The following is a 21,694-nucleotide window of genomic DNA, read 5'->3' as shown; positions in this document are numbered from 1 at the left end:
CAACTAAACCTCTACACCCTGTAACAACCCCCCCCAACTAAACCTCTACACCCTGTAACAACCCCCCTAACTAAACCTCTACACCCTGTAACAACCCCTCTAACTAAACCTCTAAACCCTGTAACAACCCTCCCAACTAAACCTCTACATCCTGTAACAACCCCCCCCAACTAAACCTCTACACCCTGTAACAACCCCCCTAACTAAACCTCTACACCCTGTAACAACCCCCTAACTAAACCTCTACACCCTGTAACAACCCCCCCAACTAAACCTCTACACCCTGTAACAACCCCCCTAACTTAACCTCTACACCGTGTAACAACCCCCCTAACTAAACCTCTACACCCTGTAACAACCCCCTAACTAAACCTCTACACCCTGTAACAACCCCCCAACTAAACCTCTACGCCCTGTAACAACCCCCCCTAACTAAACCTCTACGCCCTGTAACAACCCCCCCTAACTAAACCTCAACACCCTGTAACAACCCCCCAACTAAACCTCAACACCCTGTAACAACCCCCCCTAACTAAACCTCTACACCCTGTAACAACCCCCCTAACTAAACCTCTACACCCTGTAACAACCCCCCTAACTAAACCTCTACACCCTGTAACAACCCCCCCAACTAAACCTCTACACCCTGTAACAACCCCCCCAACTAAACCTCTACACCCTGTAACAACCCCCCTAACTTAACCTCTACACCGTGTAACAACCCCCCTAACTAAACCTCTACACCCTGTAACAACCCCCTAACTAAACCTCTACACCCTGTAACAACCCCCCAACTAAACCTCTACGCCCTGTAACAACCCCCCCTAACTAAACCTCTACGCCCTGTAACAACCCCCCCTAACTAAACCTCAACACCCTGTAACAACCCCCCAACTAAACCTCAACACCCTGTAACAACCCCCCCTAACTAAACCTCTACACTCTGTAACAACCCCCCCAACTAACCCTCTACACCCTGTAACAACCCCCCTAACTAAACCTCTACACCCTGTAACAACCCCCCTTACTAAACCTCAACACCCTGTAACAACCCCTCTAACTAAACCTCAACACCCTGTAACAACACCCGTAACTAAACCTCTACACCCTGTAACAACCCCCCCAACTAAACCTCTACACCCTGTAACAACCCCCCTAACTAAAGCTCTACACCCTGTAACAACCCCCCTAACTAAACCTCTACACCCTGTAACAACCCCCCCCCCAACTAAACCTCTACGCCCTGTAACAACCCCCCTAACTAAACCTCTACAACCTGTAACAACCCCCCTAACTAAACCTCTACGCCCTGTAACAACCCCCCTAACTAAACCTCTACACCCTGTAACAACACCCCTAACTAAACCTCAACACCCTGTAATAACCCCCCTAACTAAGCCTCAACACCATGTAACAACCCCCCTAACTAAACCTCTACGCCCTGTAACAACCCCCCTAACTAAACCTCTACACCCTGTACCAACCCCCCAACTAAACTTCTACACCCTGTAACAACCCCCCCAACTAAACCTCTACGCCCTGTAACAACCCCCCTAACTAAACCTCAACACCCTGTAACAACCCCCCTAACTAAACCTCTACACCCTGTAACAACCCCCCAACTAAACCTCTACACCCTGTAACAACCCCCCCAACTAAACCTCTACGCCCTGTAACAAACCCCCTAACTAAACCTCAACACCCTGTAACAACCCCCCTAACTAAACCTCTACACCCTGTAACAACCCCCCTAACTAAACCTCTACGCCCTGTAACAACCCCCCTAACTAAACCTCAACACCCTGTAACAACCCCCTTAACTAAACCTCCACGCCCTGTAACAACCCCCCTAACTAAACCTCTACACCCTGTAACAACCCACCTAACTAAACCTCTACACCCTGTAACAACCCCCCCAAACTAAACCTCCACACGTTGTAATAACCCCCCCAAATTATACCTCCACACCCTGTAACAACCCCCCCTAATTAAACCTCCAAACCCTGTAACAACCCCCCTAATTATACCTCCACACCCTGTAACAACCCCCCTAACTAAACCTCCACACCCTGTAACAACCCCCCCTAATTACACCTCTACACCCTGTAACAACCCCCCCAACTAAACCTCAACACCCTGTAACAACCCCCCCTAACTTAACCTCTACACCCTGAAACAACCCCCTAACTAAACCTCTACACCCTGTAACAACCCCCCTAACTAAACCTCTACAGCCTGTAACAACCCCCCTAACTAAACCTCTACCCTCTGTAACAACCCCCTAACTAAACCTCAACACCCTGTAACAACCCCCCTAACTAAACCTCAACACCATGTAACAACCCCCCCTAACTAAACTTCTACGCCCTGTAACAACCCCCCTGACTAAACCTCTACACCCTGTAACAACCCCCTAACTAAACCTCTACACCCTGTAACAACCCCCTAACTAAACACCTACACCCTGTAACAACCCCCCTAAATAAACCTCAACACCCTGTAACAACCCCCCTAACTAAACCTAAACACCATGTAACAACACCCCTAACTTAACCTCTACACCCTATAACAACCCCCCTAACTAAACCTCAACACCATGTAACAACACCCCTAACTTAACCTCTACACCCTATAACAACCCCCCTAACTAAACCTCTACACCCTGTAACAACCCCCTTACCAAACCTCTACACCCTGTAACAACCCCCCTAACTAAACCTCTACACACTGTAACAAACCCTTCAACTAAACCTCTACACCCTGTAACAACCCCCCTAACTAAACGTCTACACCCTGTAACAACCCCCCTAACTAAACCTCTACGCCCTGTAACAACCCCCCTAACTAAACCTCAACACCCTGTAACAACCCCTCTAACTAAACCTCAACACCCTGTAACAACCCCCCTAACTAAACCTCTACGCCCTGTAACAACCCCCCTAACTAAACCTCTACACCCTGTAACAACCCCCCTAACTAAACCTCTACGCCCTGTAACAACCCCCCTAACTAAACCTCAACACCCTGTAACAACCCCCTTAACTAAACCTCCACGCCCTGTAACAACCCCCCTAACTAAACCTCTACACCCTGTAACAACCCACCTAACTAAACCTCTACACCCTGTAACAACCCCCCCAAACTAAACCTCCACACCCTGTAATAACCACCCCAAATTATACCTCCACACCCTGTAACAACCCCCCCTAATTAAACCTCCAAACCCTGTAACAACCCCCCTAATTATACCTCCACACCCTTTAACAACCCCCCTAACTAAACCTCCACACCCTGTAACAACCCCCCCTAATTACACCTCTACACCCTGTAACAACCCCCCCAACTAAACCTCAACACCCTGTAACAACCCCCCCTAACTTAACCTCTACACCCTGAAACAACCCCCTAACTAAACCTCTACACCCTGTAACAACCCCCCTAACTAAACCTCTACAGCCTGTAACAACCCCCCTAACTAAACCTCTACCCTCTGTAACAACCCCCTAACTAAACCTCAACACCCTGTAACAACCCCCCTAACTAAACCTCAACACCATGTAACAACCCCCCCTAACTAAACTTCTACGCCCTGTAACAACCCCCCTGACTAAACCTCTACACCCTGTAACAACCCCCTAACTAAACCTCTACACCCTGTAACAACCCCCTAACTAAACACCTACACCCTGTAACAACCCCCCTAAATAAACCTCAACACCCTGTAACAACCCCCCTAACTAAACCTAAACACCATGTAACAACACCCCTAACTTAACCTCTACACCCTATAACAACCCCCCTAACTAAACCTCAACACCATGTAACAACACCCCTAACTTAACCTCTACACCCTATAACAACCCCCCTAACTAAACCTCTACACCCTGTAACAACCCCCTTACCAAACCTCTACACCCTGTAACAACCCCCCTAACTAAACCTCTACACACTGTAACAAACCCTTCAACTAAACCTCTACACCCTGTAACAACCCCCCTAACTAAACGTCTACACCCTGTAACAACCCCCCTAACTAAACCTCTACGCCCTGTAACAACCCCCCTAACTAAACCTCAACACCCTGTAACAACCCCTCTAACTAAACCTCAACACCCTGTAACAACCCCCCTAACTAAACCTCTACGCCCTGTAACAACCCCCCTAACTAAACCTCAACACCCTGTAACAACCCCCCTAACTAAACCTCTACACCCTGTAACAACCCCCCTAACTAAATCTCTACACCCTGTAACAACCCGCCTAACTAAACCTCTACACCCTGTAACAACCCCCCCAAACTAAACCTCCACACCCTGTAATAACCCCCCCAAATTATACTTCCACACCCTGTAACAACCCCCCCTAATTAAACCTCCACACCCTGTAACAACCCCCTAACTAAACCTCTACACCCTGTAACAACCCCCTAACTAAACCTCTACACCCTTTAACAACCCCCCTTACTAAACCTCAACACCCTGTAACAACCCCCTAACTAAACCTCTACACCCTGAAACAAACCCCCTAACTAAACCTCTACACCCTGTAACAACCCACCCTTAACTAAACCTCTACACTCTGTAACAACCCCACTTACTAAACCTCAACACCCTGTAACAAACCCCCTAACTAAAGCTCTACACCCTGTAACAACCCCCCTAACTAAACCTCTACACCCTGTAACAACCCGCCTAACTAAACCTCTACACCCTGTAACAACCCCCCCAAACTAAACCTCCACACCCTGTAATAACCCCCCCAAATTATACCTCCACACCCTGTAACAACCCCCCCTAATTAAACCTCCAAACCCTGTAACAACCCCCCTAATTATACCTCCACACCCTGTAACAACCCCCCTAACTAAACCTCCACACCCTGTAACAACCCCCCCTGATTAAACCTCTACACCCTGTAACAACCCCCCCAACTAAACCTCAACACCCTGTAACAACCCCCCCTAACTTAACCTCTACACCCTGAAACAACCCCCTAACTAAACCTCTACACCCTGTAACAACCCCCCTAACTAAACCTCTACACCCTGTAACAAACCCCCTAACTAAACCTCTACACCCTGTAACAACCCCCCTAACTAAACCTCTACCCCCTGTAACAACCCCCTAACTAAACCTCAACACCCTGTAACAACCCCCCTAACTAAACCTCAACACCATGTAACAACCCCCCCTAACTAAACTTCTACGCCCTGTAACAACCCCCCTGACTAAACCTCTACACCCTGTAACAACCCCCCTAACTAAACCTCTACACCCTGTAACAACCCCCTGACTAAACACCTACACCCTGTAACAACCCCCCTAAATAAACCTCAATACCCTGTAACAACCCCCCTAACTAAACCTAAACACCATGTAACAACACCCCTAACTTAACCTCTACACCCTATAACAACCCCCCTAACTAAACCTCAACACCATGTAACAACACCCCTAACTTAACCTCTACACCCTATAACAACCCCCTAACTAAACCTCTACACCCTGTAACAACCCCCTTACCAAACCTCTACACCCTGTAACAACCCCCTAACTAAACCTCTACACCCTGTAACAAACCCCCCAACTAAACCTCTACACCCTGTAACAACCCCCCTAACTAAACGTCTACACCCTGTAACAACCCCCCTAACTAAACCTCTACGCCCTGTAACAACCCCCCTAACTAAACCTCAACACCCTGTAACAACCCCCCTAACTAAACCTCTACACCCTGTAACAACCCCCCCAAACTAAACCTCCACACCCTGTAACAACCCCGTAACTAAACCTCTACACCCTGTAACAACCCCCTAACTAAACCTCTACACCCTTTAACAACCCCCCTTACTAAACCTCAACACCCTGTAACAACCCCCCTAACTAAACCTCTACACCCTGAAACAAACCCCCTAACTAAACCTCTACACCCTGTAACAACCCCCCCTAACTAAACCTCTACACTCTGTAACAACCCCCCTTACTAAACCTCAACACCCTGTAACAAACCCCCTAACTAAAGCTCTACACCCTGTAACAACCCCCTTACCAAACCTCTACACCCTGTAACAACCCCCTAACTAAACCTCTACACCCTGTAACAAACCCCCCAACTAAACCTCTACACCCTGTAACAACCCCCCTAACTAAACGTCTACACCCTGTAACAACCCCCCTAACTAAACCTCTACGCCCTGTAACAACCCCCCTAACTAAACCTAAACACCATGTAACAACACCCCTAACTTAACCTCTACACCCTATAACAACCCCCCTAACTAAACCTCAACACCATGTAACAACACCCCTAACTTAACCTCTACACCCTATAACAACCCCCCTAACTAAACCTCTACACCCTGTAACAACCCCCTTACCAAACCTCTACACCCTGTAACAACCCCCTAACTAAACCTCTACACCCTGTAACAAACCCCCCAACTAAACCTCTACACCCTGTAACAACCCCCCTAACTAAACGTCTACACCCTGTAACAACCCCCCTAACTAAACCTCTACGCCCTGTAACAACCCCCCTAACTAAACCTCAACACCCTGTAACAACCCCCCTAACTAAACCTCAACACCCTGTAACAACCCCCCTAACTAAACCTCTACGCCCTGTAACAACCCCCAAACTAAACCTCAACACCCTGTAACAACCCCCCTAACTAAACCTCTACGCCCTGTAACAACCCCCCTAACTAAATCTCTACACCCTGTAACAACCCGCCTAACTAAACCTCTACACCCTGTAACAACCCCCCCAAACTAAACCTCCACACCCTGTAACAACCCCCTAACTAAACCTCTACACCCTGTAACAACCCCCTAACTAAACCTCTACACCCTTTAACAACCCCCCTTACTAAACCTCAACACCCTGTAACAACCCCCCTAACTAAACCTCTACACCCTGAAACAAACCCCCTAACTAAACCTCTACACCCTGTAACAACCCCCCCTAACTAAACCTCTACACTCTGTAACAACCCCCCTTACTAAACCTCAACACCCTGTAACAAACCCCCTAACTAAAGCTCTACACCCTGTAACAACCCCCCTAACTAAACCTCTACACCCTGTAACAACCCCCCTAAATAAACCTCTACACCCTGTAACAACCCCCCTAACTAAACCTCTACGCCCTGTAACACCCCCCTAACTAAACCTCTACACCCTGTAACAACCCCCCTAACTAAAGCTCTACACCCTGTAACAACCCCCCTAACTAAACCTCTATGCCCTGTAACAACCCCCTAACTAAACCTCTACACCCTGTAACAACCCCCCCAACTAAACCTCCACACCCTGTAACAACCCCCCCTAATTAAACCACCACACCCTGTAACAACCCCCCTAATTAAACCTCCACACCCTGTAACAACCCCCCTAACTAAACCCCTACACCCTGTAACAACCCCCCCAAACTAAACCTCCCCACCCTGTAATAACCCCCCCAAATTATACCTCCACACCCTGTAACAACCCCCCCTAACTAAACCTCAACACCCTGTAACAACCCCCCTAACTAAACCTCTACACCCTGTAACAAACCCCCTAACTAAACCTCTACACCCTGTAACAACCCCCCCTAACTAAACCTCTACGCCCTGTAACAACCCCCCTAACTAAACCTCTACACCCTGTAACAACCCCCTTAACTAAAGCTCTACACCCTGTAACAACCCCCCTTACTAAACCTCAACACCCTGTAACAACCCCCCTAACTAAACCTCTACACCCTGTAACAAACCCCTTAACTAAACCTCTACACCCTGTAACAACCCCCCCTAACTAAACCTCTACACTCTGTAACAACCCCCCTTACTAAACCTCAACACCCTGTAACAACACCCCTAACTAAACCTCTACACCCTGTAACAACCCCCCCAACTAAACCTCTACGCCCTGTAACAACCCCCCTAACTAAACCTCTACACCCTGTAACAACCCCCTTAACTAAAGCTCTACACCCTGTAACAACCCCCCTAACTAAACCTCTACACCCTGTAACAATCCCCTAACTAAACCTCTACACCCTGTAACAACCCCCCTAACTAAACCTCTACGCCCTGTAACAACCCCCCTAACTAAACCTCTACACCCTGTAACAACCCCCTTAACTAAAGCTCTACACCCTGTAACAACCCCCCTAACTAAACCTCTACACCCTGTAACAATCCCCTAACTAAACCTCTACACCCTGTAACAACCCCCCCAACTAAACCTCCGCACCCTGTAACAACCCCCCCTAATTCAACCTCCACACCCTGTAACAACCCCCCTAATTAAACCTCCACTCCCTGTAACAACCGCCCTAACTAAACCCCTACACCCTGTAACAACCCCCCCAAACTAAACCTCCACACCCTGTAATAACCCCCCCAAATTATACCTCCACACCCTGTAACAACCCCCCCTAACTAAACCTCTACACTCTGTAACAACTCCCCTTACTAAACCTCAACACCCTGTAACAACCCCCCTAACTAAACCTCTACAGCCTGTAACAAACCCCCTAACTAAAGCTCTACACCCTGTAACAACCCCCCTAACTAAACCTCTACACCCTGTAACAACCCCCCTAAATAAACCTCAACACCCTGTAACAACCCCCCTAACTAAACCTCTACGCCCTGTAACAACCCCCCGAACTAAACCTCTACACACTGTAACAACCCCCCTAACTAAACCTCTACACCCTGTAACAATCCCCCTAACTAAACCTCTACACCCTGTAACAAACCCCCCAACTAAACCTCTACACCCTGTAACAACCCCCCCAACTAAACCTCAACAGCCTGTAACAACCCCCCTAACTAAACCTCTACACCCTGTAACAACCCCCTAACTAAACCTCTACACCCTCTAACAACCCCCCCAACTCAACCTCCACACCCTGTAACAACCCCCCCTAATTAAACCTCCACACCCTGTAACCACCCCCCTTAATTAAACCTCCACACCCTGTAACAACCCCCCTAACTAAACCCCTACACCCTGTAACAACCCCCCAAACTAAACCTCCACACCCTGTAATAACCCCCCAAAATTATACCTCCACACCCTGTAACAACCCCCCAACTAAACCTTTACACCCTGTAACAACCCCCCCAACTAAACCTCTACGCCCTGTAACAACCCCCCTAACTAAACCTCAACACCCTGTAACAACCCCCCTAACTAAACCTCTACACCCTGTAACAACCCCCCTAACTAAACCTCTACGCCCTGTAACAACCCCCCTAACTAAATCTCTACACCCTGTAACAACCCCCTAACTAAACCTCTACACCCTGTAACAACCCCCCTAACTAAACCTCTACGCCCTGTAACAACCCCCCCAACTAAACCTCAACACCATGTAACAACCCCCCTAACTAAACCTCTACACCCTGTAACAACCCCCTAACTAAACCTCTACACCCTGTAACAACCCCCCTAACTAAACCTCTACACCCTGTAACAACCCCCCTAACTAAACCTCTACGCCCTGTAACAACCCCCCTAACTAAACCTCTACACCCTGTAACAACCCCCCTAACTAAACCTCTACGCCCTGTAACAACCCCCCTAACTAAACCTCTACACCCTGTAACAACCCCCTTAACTAAAGCTCTACACCCTGTAACAACCCCCCTTACTAAACCTCAACACCCTGTAACAACCCCCCTAACTAAACCTCTACACCCTGTAACAAACCCCTTAACTAAACCTCTACACCCTGTAACAACCCCCCCTAACTAAACCTCTACACTCTGTAACAACCCCCCTTACTAAACCTCAACACCCTGTAACAACACCCCTAACTAAACCTCTACACCCTGTAACAACCCCCCCAACTAAACCTCTACGCCCTGTAACAACCCCCCTAACTAAACCTCTACACCCTGTAACAACCCCCTTAACTAAAGCTCTACACCCTGTAACAACCCCCCTAACTAAACCTCTACACCCTGTAACAATCCCCTAACTAAACCTCTACACCCTGTAACAACCCCCCTAACTAAACCTCTACGCCCTGTAACAACCCCCCTAACTAAACCTCTACACCCTGTAACAACCCCCTTAACTAAAGCTCTACACCCTGTAACAACCCCCCTAACTAAACCTCTACACCCTGTAACAATCCCCTAACTAAACCTCTACACCCTGTAACAACCCCCCCAACTAAACCTCCACACCCTGTAACAACCCCCCCTAATTCAACCTCCACACCCTGTAACAACCCCCCTAATTAAACCTCCACTCCCTGTAACAACCGCCCTAACTAAACCCCTACACCCTGTAACAACCCCCCCAAACTAAACCTCCACACCCTGTAATAACCCCCCCAAATTATACCTCCACACCCTGTAACAACCCCCCCTAACTAAACCTCTACACTCTGTAACAACTCCCCTTACTGAACCTCAACACCCTGTAACAACCCCCCTAACTAAACCTCTACAGCCTGTAACAAACCCCCTAACTAAAGCTCTACACCCTGTAACAACCCCCCTAACTAAACCTCTACACCCTGTAACAACCCCCCTAAATAAACCTCAACACCCTGTAACAACCCCCCTAACTAAACCTCTACGCCCTGTAACAACCCCCCGAACTAAACCTCTACACACTGGAACAACCCCCCTAACTAAACCTCTACACCCTGTAACAATCCCCCTAACTAAACCTCTACACCCTGTAACAAACCCCCCAACTAAACCTCTACACCCTGTAACAACCCCCCCAACTAAACCTCAACAGCCTGTAACAACCCCCCTAACTAAACCTCTACACCCTGTAACAACCCCCTAACTAAACCTCTACACCCTGTAACAACCCCCCCAACTCAACCTCCACACCCTGTAACAACCCCCCCTAATTAAACCTCCACACCCTGTAACCACCCCCCTAATTAAACCTCCACACCCTGTAACAACCCCCCTAACTAAACCCCTACACCCTGTAACAACCCCCCCAAACTAAACCTCCACACCCTGTAATAACCCCCCAAAATTATACCTCCACACCCTGTAACAACCCCCCAACTAAACCTTTACACCCTGTAACAACCCCCCCAACTAAACCTCTATGCCCTGTAACAACCCCCCTAACTAAACCTCAACACCCTGTAACAACCCCCCTAACTAAACCTCTACACCCTGTAACAACCCCCCTAACTAAACCTCTACGCCCTGTAACAACCCCCCTAACTAAATCTCTACACCCTGTAACAACCCCCTAACTAAACCTCTACACCCTGTAACAACCCCCCTAACTAAACCTCTACGCCCTGTAACAACCCCCCCAACTAAACCTCAACACCATGTAACAACCCCCCTAACTAAACCTCTACACCCTGTAACAACCCCCTAACTAAACCTCTACACCCTGTAACAACCCCCCTAACTAAACCTCTACACCCTGTAACAACCCCCCTAACTAAACCTCTACGCCCTGTAACAACCCCCCGAACTAAACCTCTACACACTGTAACAACCCCCCTAACTAAACCTCTACACCCTGTAACAATCCCCCTAACTAAACCTCTACACCCTGTAACAAACCCCCCAACTAAACCTCTACACCCTGTAACAACCCCCCCAACTAAACCTCAACAGCCTGTAACAACCCCCCTAACTAAACCTCTACACCCTGTAACAACCCCCTAACTAAACCTCTACACCCTGTAACAACCCCCCCAACTCAACCTCCACACCCTGTAACAACCCCCCCTAATTAAACCTCCACACCCTGTAACCACCCCCCTAATTAAACCTCCACACCCTGTAACAACCCCCCTAACTAAACCCCTACACCCTGTAACAACCCCCCCAAACTAAACCTCCACACCCTGTAATAACCCCCCAAAATTATACCTCCACACCCTGTAACAACCCCCCAACTAAACCTTTACACCCTGTAACAACCCCCCCAACTAAACCTCTACGCCCTGTAACAACCCCCCTAACTAAACCTCAACACCCTGTAACAACCCCCCTAACTAAACCTCTACACCCTGTAACAACCCCCCTAACTAAACCTCTACGCCCTGTAACAACCCCCCTAACTAAATCTCTACACCCTGTAACAACCCCCTAACTAAACCTCTACACCCTGTAACAACCCCCCTAACTAAACCTCTACGCCCTGTAACAACCCCCCCCCAACTAAACCTCAACACCATGTAACAACCCCCCTAACTAAACCTCTACACCCTGTAACAACCCCCTAACTAAACCTCTACACCCTGCAACAACCCCCCTAACTAAACCTCTACACCCTGTAACAACCCCCCTAACTAAACCTCTACACCCTGTAACAACCCCCATACTAAACCTCTACACCCTGTAACAACCCCCCTAACTAAACCTCTACACCCTGTAACAACCCCCCTAACTAAACCTCCACGCCCAGTAACAACCCGTCTAACTAAACCTCCACGCCCAGTAACAACCCCCTAACTAAACCTCTACGCCCTGTAACAACCCCCTAGCTAAACTTCTACGCCCTGTAACAACCCCCTAACTAAACCTCTATGCCCTGTAACAACCTCCCTCCCAATTAAAGAGTTGAGACACACCAATATTATACCCCCCATCCAAAAAATTCTAACCTTCCCTGTTATTGTAATAATGGTGAGAGGTTAGCATGTCTTGGGGGTATGATATAAAATGCTAACCTTCCCTGTTATTGTAATAATGTTGAGAGGTTAGCATGTCTTGGGGGTATGATATAAAATGCTAACCTGCCCTGTTATTGTAATAATGGTGAGAGGTTACCATGTCTTGGTGGTATGATATAAAATGCTACCCTTCCCTGTTATTGTAATAATGGTGAGAGGTTAGCATGTCTTGGCGGTATGATATAAAATGCTAACCTGCCCTGTTATTGTAATAATGGTGAGAGGTTAGCATGTCTTGGGGGTATGATATAAAATGCTAACCTCCCCTGTTATTGTAATAATGGTGAGAGGTTAGCATGTCTTGGGTGTATGATATAAAATGCTAACCTTCCCTGTTATTGTAATAATGGTGAGAGGTTAGCATGTCTTGGGGGTATGATATAAAATGCTAACCTTCCCTGTTATTGTAATACTGGTGAGAGGTTAGCATGTCTTGGGGGTATGATATTTCTGTGTCTGTAACTTTATCACTCATCATTATTCACGATTCATTCAGCATTACCCATAATCATGGTAGCATCCATATTAATGCACAAGTGTTTAGAAACATATTATATTCTTTTTTACAGTAAAAGTGACTCCAAAATAACACAATACATTATTTACAATTCATTTCTATTGGGCACAAAATAATCTAAAATACAACCAAAGGAAACAGCAAATGTATGCAACTAATTTGCAGTCACAAGCTTGATGTAGTCATTGCATGCTATGAATATGGGGCCAAATTCTTAGCTTTTTACTACTTTAATACACATTAAGTGAATTCGTCCCGATTCTTTTGCTCCCCTAAAATGGGGGGACTACATACAAAAAGTGTTGTAATTTCTAAACGGTTCCCCCGATTCAAGCTGACAGTCTGAACTTTAACCTCATAGTCATTGTATCATTTCAAATCCAAACATGGAGTGTAGAGCCAAACGAAGAAACAAGACCCATCTTGTCATTTTGCATGTTCAATGTGGATTTTTTTTTCTTCTTGCTGTTAGCATTGTTACGGTATTGACTTTCTCACATTGTTATGGTATTGACCTTCACACATTGTTACGGTATTGACCTTCACACATTGTTACGGTATTGACCTTCACACATTGTTACGGTATTGACCTTCACACATTGTTACGGTATTGACATTCACATTTGTAATATTGTTAATGATCCATGAGACCCGTAATGCCCCCACTTCCCTCTCTGAATTTGACCTGTGGTCCAGGTCACTGCTATACTAAGACTGAGAGTCAACTATTGTCCCAGAGAGTATTGTCTCAGTAGGCTATTTCTGGCTGACAGTGACCTTTTGACATCTTGACCTCCACAGATTAAACTTTTGGACGATTTATCACTGGGACAGAAACACCAGCCATATGTCATTAAAATGGAGGCCGATTGCCTAGTCTGGCATTTCAGGGAGAGTTTTTGTTCCACTAAAATGTTATTGATTTGATTTGATTTGATTGAATTTAAATGAATTTTATATTCTGAGAACTCATACCATAGGTCCAAGAAGCATAACACATGGTGAAACTGAGTGCAATCATAGTCGTTAATACGCAAACGTTATCAATTTTTACTTTTCATAACTATGTACGGAGGACATTTCGTGAAACATCACTGTTTCATGAATGTATACTGTTTTCTGTAACTCTGGAAGACTTGATCTGGAATGAGAGACCATTTCTGTTATGGAAGTACAGCATTGGTATGTGATATACGATACATTATAATCTACTGTATGCCTCGTATAGCTTCATCAGTGAGAAGTGAGCATCACAAGCATTTCGCTACACCTGCAATAACATCTGCTAAATATGTGTATGTGACCAATAAAATTTGATTTGATGTATCAAATGGTGCACATCTACAATATGAATTTTTCTGTCTTCTTGAGTCCAGTTAATGTTTTCTGGCTGCTCTACAGTATTTTGGTATAGATGACATCAGTCCAAACCTCTATACAAAGAGCTTTCAACTCTCCAGCTCTGAGTTCAAACCAACGACAACTCCTTGGACTGTAATTTGAGTTCGTCACCTCCAAGTCAGAGCAAAATAACCTGTGAATGTCATCATTATGGACCGTTATTGTCAAAAAGGACATAAAACTCTGATTTAGGAGCTCAACAAACCACAAAGACATAGGTCTATATATGGAGTAGTCCTGGGGAGTGTAAAAATAGAGAGGAACTTTTGCGTTTTGGGGCGAGAGAGCGAGCAAAAGGCTGAGCCAATCATTCAATCATGTGTTTTTATCAAAAATGATTTAAGTATGGTGCACTGTAAAATCAAGGAGGAAAAAACTAATCAAGAGCCGGGAATGCTCTGCACTGTATTTATGTCTTTTTGATGGCGTTTTATCCCTTTTAAGATGAATTTATATTTTTTTATAGAATTACTATCAGTTGTAAAGTACACGTGTTCAACTTATTCAACTAGGACAGCTTTTGTAGCTATACAACTAAGAAAACTTTGGTTTCATTACTATTTTGTGTCATTACTGTTACAATTTCAAATTGTGATATGGCTGTCATAAAGATCGTTTTTTAAAGGAACAAGAAGACGTGTGCCAATGTATAGGAAGGGGGTGAGAGGGGAAATGATATGGACCAATTGCAAGCACATTTAGTTGTGTTAATTTTCCCGCCGTAGGCAGACATGGCTCTCAAGAGAAGACAGGCTAAGTGCACATTGCCCACAAAATGAGGTGGAAACTGAGCTGCACTTCCTAACCTCCTGCCCAATGTATGACCATATTAGAGACACATATTTCCCTCAGATTACACAGATCCACAAAGAATTTGAAAACAAACCCGATTTTGATAAACTCCTATGTCTACTGGGTGAAATACCACAGTGTGCCATCACCGCAGCAAGATGTGTGACCTGTTGCCACAAGAAAAGAGCTATGAGACACATGGAATGACATTGGCCGGATTATGAAAGCAGCCCAATTCACTCTCAATGCCCCTAGCTATTGCTCTCTCCCCTCTCACTCTGCAAGCTTTACTAACGTATGGGGCAAAGGAGACATCTGTAAGGATCTATGTGTAGCTGGTACAGAGGAGTCAGGCGCAGGACAGCAGAGATGAGTAAATAAAAGTAACTTTACTCAAAGTCATCAACATACAAGAGAATTACCAAGCCCACAATACGGACCACAATACAACACACAATCATTCACAAACAAACATGGGGAACAGAGGGTTAAATAATAAACAGGTAATTGGGTGAGTGAAAGCAGGTGTGTAAGACTAAGACAAAACAAATGGAAAATGAAAAGTGGATTGGCGGTGGCTAGAAGGCCGGTGACGTCGACCACCGAACGCCGCCCAAACAAGGAGAGGGACCGACTTCGGCGTAAGTCGTGACAACATCAGACTTATCAAAACAAATCGGACCATTAGGAAACTCCCCCTTACCCAGTGTACTCTCTTTTTTTCTGTGTGTCTCACTCCTTCTGTTTCTCTCTCTCTCTCTAACACACACACACACTCCCTGACACTGGTGTTTTATGTTTCCTCGTTCTAAGCGGACTCACTCCCAGGGGTGGGTGGGTCTGTTTCCAATTTTCTCCCCTCTCCCTGTGCCAAGTTGGAAAAAGGAAGGAAAAACAATGATGATCTTTTCCTCTGAACACCTTTGAGTTTTTTATATGTTGTGTGGTATTATTTAGCACTAACAACTACACAAGTGTGGGAAGCAATGCAAAGAGAGGAAAAACCAAACCAAAGCCATTCATGCACCAGAATGCGCACATCGAGAGGCACATGAACATTTGCTCGTGATGTCAAAATGCTCACAACGAGAGGCACATGAACATTTGCTGATGATGTCAGAATTCGGGGAGCTTGAATCAAACAAACAAGATGACAACGATGATGAATCAATAAAGCATAACTTTACCAGCTTAAATAAACACAACAACAACACGTCTCCTCATCTGCAAACTTGTCACCCAATGTCCTTACTCTCTAACTTGAGCATGTCAAGTTAAGTACAGTGTAAGTCAAGTTTAAGTAAAGTGACAAGTAAAGTAAGTGAAGTGACATCTGATTATCTTGTCAGCCCATCTTTAATAACATAGATAAACCCATGAGAAACACAAGTAGAAGCCACCTGAAACATACTGTAACAGTAAAAGTATTTTGCCTTACCAGTATTAGGTTTGGTCATTCAGGGTTAGGTCCAACGCAGTCAGCAGGTCAATCTCATAGCCGAACCCGGGACAGAGGGGAGTGAGTGGATGTGAGTTCAGATCCGTGCTAGACAATGAAGTTGTCTATCTCTCTCTCTCTCGCTCTCTCACTCTCTCGCTCTCAGACTCACACAGTTGCTCAGCTCTATCAGTCTGCTGTAACTTTTGTCAATGTAGCACCCGAGCCAGAAGCTACGCGGAGAGGAAGAGAAAAAACGAGAAAGAGTGTGTATGTGTGTGTGTGAGAGACAGAGAAAGAGACAGAGAGAAACAGAAAGAGAGATAGAAACAGAGAAAGAGAGAGAGAGAGAGAGAGAGAGAGAGAGAGAGAGATCATTACCATACCATATATCATTATCATATCATTACCAAGCCCTGCAATGCCAAGAGCTGAGCAAAGAAAAGAGTCCCCTCATCCAGCTGGTCCTGGGGCTGAGTTCACAAATCCATTCTACTAACACACTGAAGCCTCAGGACCAGAACATCCAATCAATCAGAATAAAACAAATTACAACACAGTCAAAACAAAACTACATTGCTTATTGGGAAACACAATCACAAGCACAAAGCAAAATGCAGTGTTATCTGGCCCTAAATCGACAGTACACCGGCTAACTATTTGACAATGGTTACTGATCAAAACCTTAGAAAAACTCTGACAAAGTACAGGCTCAGTGAGCACAACCTTGCCATTGAGAAGGGTAGACATGAAAACCTGGCTCCCTGTAGAGGAAAGGCTGTGCAACCACTGCACCACAGCAGAACCTGAGACAGAGCTGCATTTCCTGACAAAATGTCAAAAATATAAAATAATTAGAGAGTGTAATTTCCCCAAATTTGAAACCCATATTCAAGGTTTCAAAGACCTCTCTGATGAGAATAGAATACCCGTCCTGTTGGGGGAGGACGCAGAGAGCTGTGGGTTGGCAGCGCACTACATTGCTGCCTGCCATAAGATGAGGGACAGTGTCTGAAAGACCAATCAACCTGCACATGTCCTCTACTGTATGCTTATTGTTATTGTTCAATGTATGGTTATTTTGACCCTTGGGTATTGTTGTTACTGTTGTCCCGTTGACAATTTTGATTCTTATTATCTTAATATTGTAAATATCCAAAGTAAGCTTTGGCTTTGGTCTACTGTTTGCTGATGATCTGGTGCTTCTGTCACCAACCAAGGAGGGCCTACAGCAGCACCTAGATATTCTGCACAGAATCTGCCAGACTGTCACGGGCAGATAAATAGCAGGAGGAATGAGTCAGGCGCAGGAGACGGAGGTCCGTTGAACACAACGTATTTAATACTGCCAAGGGCAAAATCCAAATACAAGGCAGGGTGCATCAATAAACGAGGAGAACAGCTCCACTCTCAAAAATAGCCGGGGCGCAGCCCGGCAACCCTATTGCCTATCCAACAACGTAGCGAAATAAACTACGTAAATAAATTCTACCCCTACAACACGTAACATGAAACAATCCCGCACGAATCCTAACTAAACACAGACAAACTAAATACCCCCGCACTAATGACAAACAAGAAACAGGTGCAACCTAAAACAGACATAACTAACAGACACTGAAACATGGATCGGTGGCAGCTAGCAGCTAGTAGGCCAGCGACGATGACCGCCGAGCACCGCCCGACCGGGGAGAGGCGCCACCTTCTGTGGACGTTGTGACAGTACCCCCCCGACGCGCGGCTCCCGCAGCGCACCGACGCCGGCCTCGGGGACGATCCGGGCGGAGGCTGTGGAATCTCCGCAACAGGGCTGGATCCAGAATGTCCCCCACCGGGACCCAGCACCTCTCCTCTGGACCGTACCCCTCCTAGTCCACGAGGTACTGCAGGCCCCCTACCCGACGTCGGGAGTCCAAGATGGACCGGACTGTGTACGCTGGGGCCCCCCCGATGTCCAGGGGGGGCGGAGGGACCTCCCGTACCTCAACGTCCTGCAGCGGACCAGCTACCACCGGCCTGAGGAGAGACACATGAAACGAGGGGTTAATATGGTAATATGAAGGAAGTTGTAACCTATAACACACCTCGTTTATTCTCAACAAATCGCGGACCCAGCTTCCAGCAGGGCAGGCGGAGGGACAGGTTCCGGGTCGAGAGCCAGACTCTGTCCCCTGGTTTGAACACGGGGGCCTCACTGCGGCGGCGGTCAGCGCTCTCCTTGTGCCCTCCTATAGCTCGTTTCAGGCACTCCTGGATGGCACTCCAGGTCTCCCTCGAGCGCTGGACCCATTCCTCCACCGCAGGAGCCTCCGTCTGACTCTGATGCCATGGCACCAGGACCGGCTGGTACCCTAACACCACCTGGAAGGGCGACAGGTTAGTAGAGGAGTGGCGCAGAGAGTTCTGCGCCATCTCGGCCCATGGTACGAACCTAGCCCACTCCCCCGGCCGGTCCTGGCAATAGGACCGTAGGAACCTGCCCACATCCTGATTGATGCGTTCCACCTGCCCATTACTCTCGGGGTGGAAACCCGAAATCAAACTGACCGAGACCCCCAGCCTCTCCATAAATGCCTTCCACACCCTAGACGTGAACTGGGGACCCCGATCAGAGACGATGTCATCGGGCACCCCATAGAGCCGGAAGACATGCGTAAACAGGGCCTCCGCAGTCTGTAGGGCCGTAGGAAGACCGGGAAAAGGGATCAGACGGCAGGACTTAGAGAACCGATCCACAACGACTACGATCGTGGTGTTCCCCTGAGAAGGCGGGAGATCCGTAAGGAAATCCACCAACAGGTGGGACCACGGTCGCTGTGGAACGGGGAGGGGCTGTAGTTTCCCTCGCGGCAGGTGCCTAGGAGCCTTACACTGGGCGCACACCGAACAGAAAGAGACATAGTGCCTGACATCCTTAACCTGTTGGGGGTAGGGGGCAGTATTTGCACTGCCGGATAAAAAACGTACCCGATTTAATCTGGTTATTACTACTGCCCAGAAACTAGAATATGCATATATTATTCTTGGATAGAAAACACCCTAAAGTTTCTAAATCTGTTTGAATGGTGTCTGTTAGTATAACAGAACTCATATGGCAGGCAAAAACCTGAGAAGATTCCTTACAGGAAGTGACCTGTCTGACAAGTTCTTGTTCTTCTTGGCTCTCTTTAATGAAAACTGAGGATCTTTGCTGTAACGTGACACTTCCTACGGCTCCCATAGGCTCTCAGAAGGCGGGAAAAAGCTGAATGATGTAATTCCAGCCAGTGGCTGAAAAACATTAGCGCTTTTGGTAAGTGCTCTATCAGAGGACAATGGAACCTAAAAACGCTTTCCCGGTCGGAATATTATCGCTTTTTTACGAGAAAAATGGCATAAAAATGGATTTTAAACAGGGGTTGACATGCTTCGAAGTACGGTAATAGAATATTTAGAATTTTTTTGGCACGAAATGCATCGTGCGCGTCACCCTTCTTTACCATTCGGATAGTGTCTTGAACACACGAACAAAACAGAAGATATTTGAACATAACTATGGATTATTTTGAACCAAACAGACATTTGTTATTGAAGTAGAAGTCCTGGGAGTGCATTCTGACGAAGAACAGCAAAGGTAATAACATTTTTCTTATAGTAAATCTGACTTTGGTGAGGGCTAAACTTGGTGGGTGTCTAAATAGCTAGCCCTGTGATGCCGGGCTATCTACTTAGAATATTGCAAAATGTGCTTTCACTGAAAAGCTATTTTAAAATCGGACATAGCGAGTTTATAGAGGAGTTCTGTATCTATAATTCTTAAAATAATAGTTATGGTTTTTGTGAACGTTTATCGTGAGTAATTTAGTAAATTCACGGGAAGTTTGCGGGGGGTATGCTAGTTCTGAACGTCACATGCTAATGTAAAAAGCTGGTTTTTGATATAAATATGAACTTGATTGAACAAAACATGCATGTATTGTATAACATAATGTCCTAGGGTTGTCATCTGATGAAGATCATCAAAGGTTAGTGCTGCATTTAGCTGTGGTTTGGGTTTATGTGACATTATATGCTAGGTTGAAAAATGGGTGTCTGATTATTTCTGGCTGGGTACTCTGCTGACATAATCTAATGTTTTGTTTTCGTTGTAAAGCCTTTTTGAAATCGGACAGTGTGGTTAGATTAACGAGAGTCTTGTCTTATAAAATGGTGTAAAATAGTCATATGTTAGAGAAATTAAAGTAATAGCATTTCTAAGGTATTTGAATAACGCGCCACGGGATTCAACTGGCTGTTGAGTAGGTGGGACGATTTCGTCCCTCCGACCCTAGAGAGGTTAACCAGAGTGGGCCACCAGTACTTCCCTTTCAGGCCCCGCACTGTCCGTTCAACCCCAGGATCCCCCGAGGAGGGGAGAGTGTGTGACCACCGGATCAAACGATCGCGAACATCGAGCGGGACGTACCTCCGGCTCAAGGGACACTGAGGTGGAGTGGGTTCTGACTGCCCCGCCCGCTTGATGTCCGCATCCACCTCCCAAACCACTGGTGCCACCAGACAGGAAGCAGGGAGAATGGGAGTAGGATCGATGGTCCGCTCCTCGGTGTCGTGGAGACGCGACAGTGCGTCGGCCTTCAGGTTCCGGGAACCTGGAATGTACAATAAGGTGAATTGAAACCTTGTAAAGAACATGGCCCACCTGGCCTGCCGAGGATTAAGTCTCCTCGCTGCCCGGATGTACTCCAGGTTACGGTGATCGGTCCAGATGAGGAAAGGGTGTCGTGCCCCCTCAAGCCAATGTCTCCACACTTTCAGGGCCTTGACCATGGCTAACAGCTCCCGGTCCCCCACATCATAGTTGTGCTACGCCGGACTCAGCTTCTTAGAAAAGAAAG

The 21,694-nt window shown here is 46.7% G+C and overlaps 1 protein-coding gene across 2 annotated transcripts in view; it reads right to left on the bottom strand.

Moving 5' to 3' along the window:
- Positions 1–17,094, bottom strand: part of LOC106583614 (histone deacetylase 7) — a 96,605-nt gene extending 79,511 nt beyond the window's left edge. For both annotated transcript variants that reach the window (XM_045705253.2, XM_014167998.3), the window contains exon 1: positions 16,821–17,094. In XM_045705253.2, coding sequence (XP_045561209.1) covers positions 16,821–16,839 — 19 coding nt within the window. In that variant the 5' untranslated portion in view covers positions 16,840–17,094. The remainder of the gene's footprint in view (positions 1–16,820) is intronic.
- Positions 17,095–21,694: the final 4,600 nt, after the last annotated feature.

The sequence above is a fragment of the Salmo salar genome, chromosome 22 (genome assembly GCF_965601325.2).
Source record: "Salmo salar chromosome 22, fSalSal1, whole genome shotgun sequence".
Taxonomy (NCBI): Eukaryota; Metazoa; Chordata; class Actinopteri; order Salmoniformes; family Salmonidae; genus Salmo; species Salmo salar.
Note: the sequence above shows the minus strand (reverse complement) of the source record. Positions and strands in the feature narration are given on the sequence as shown.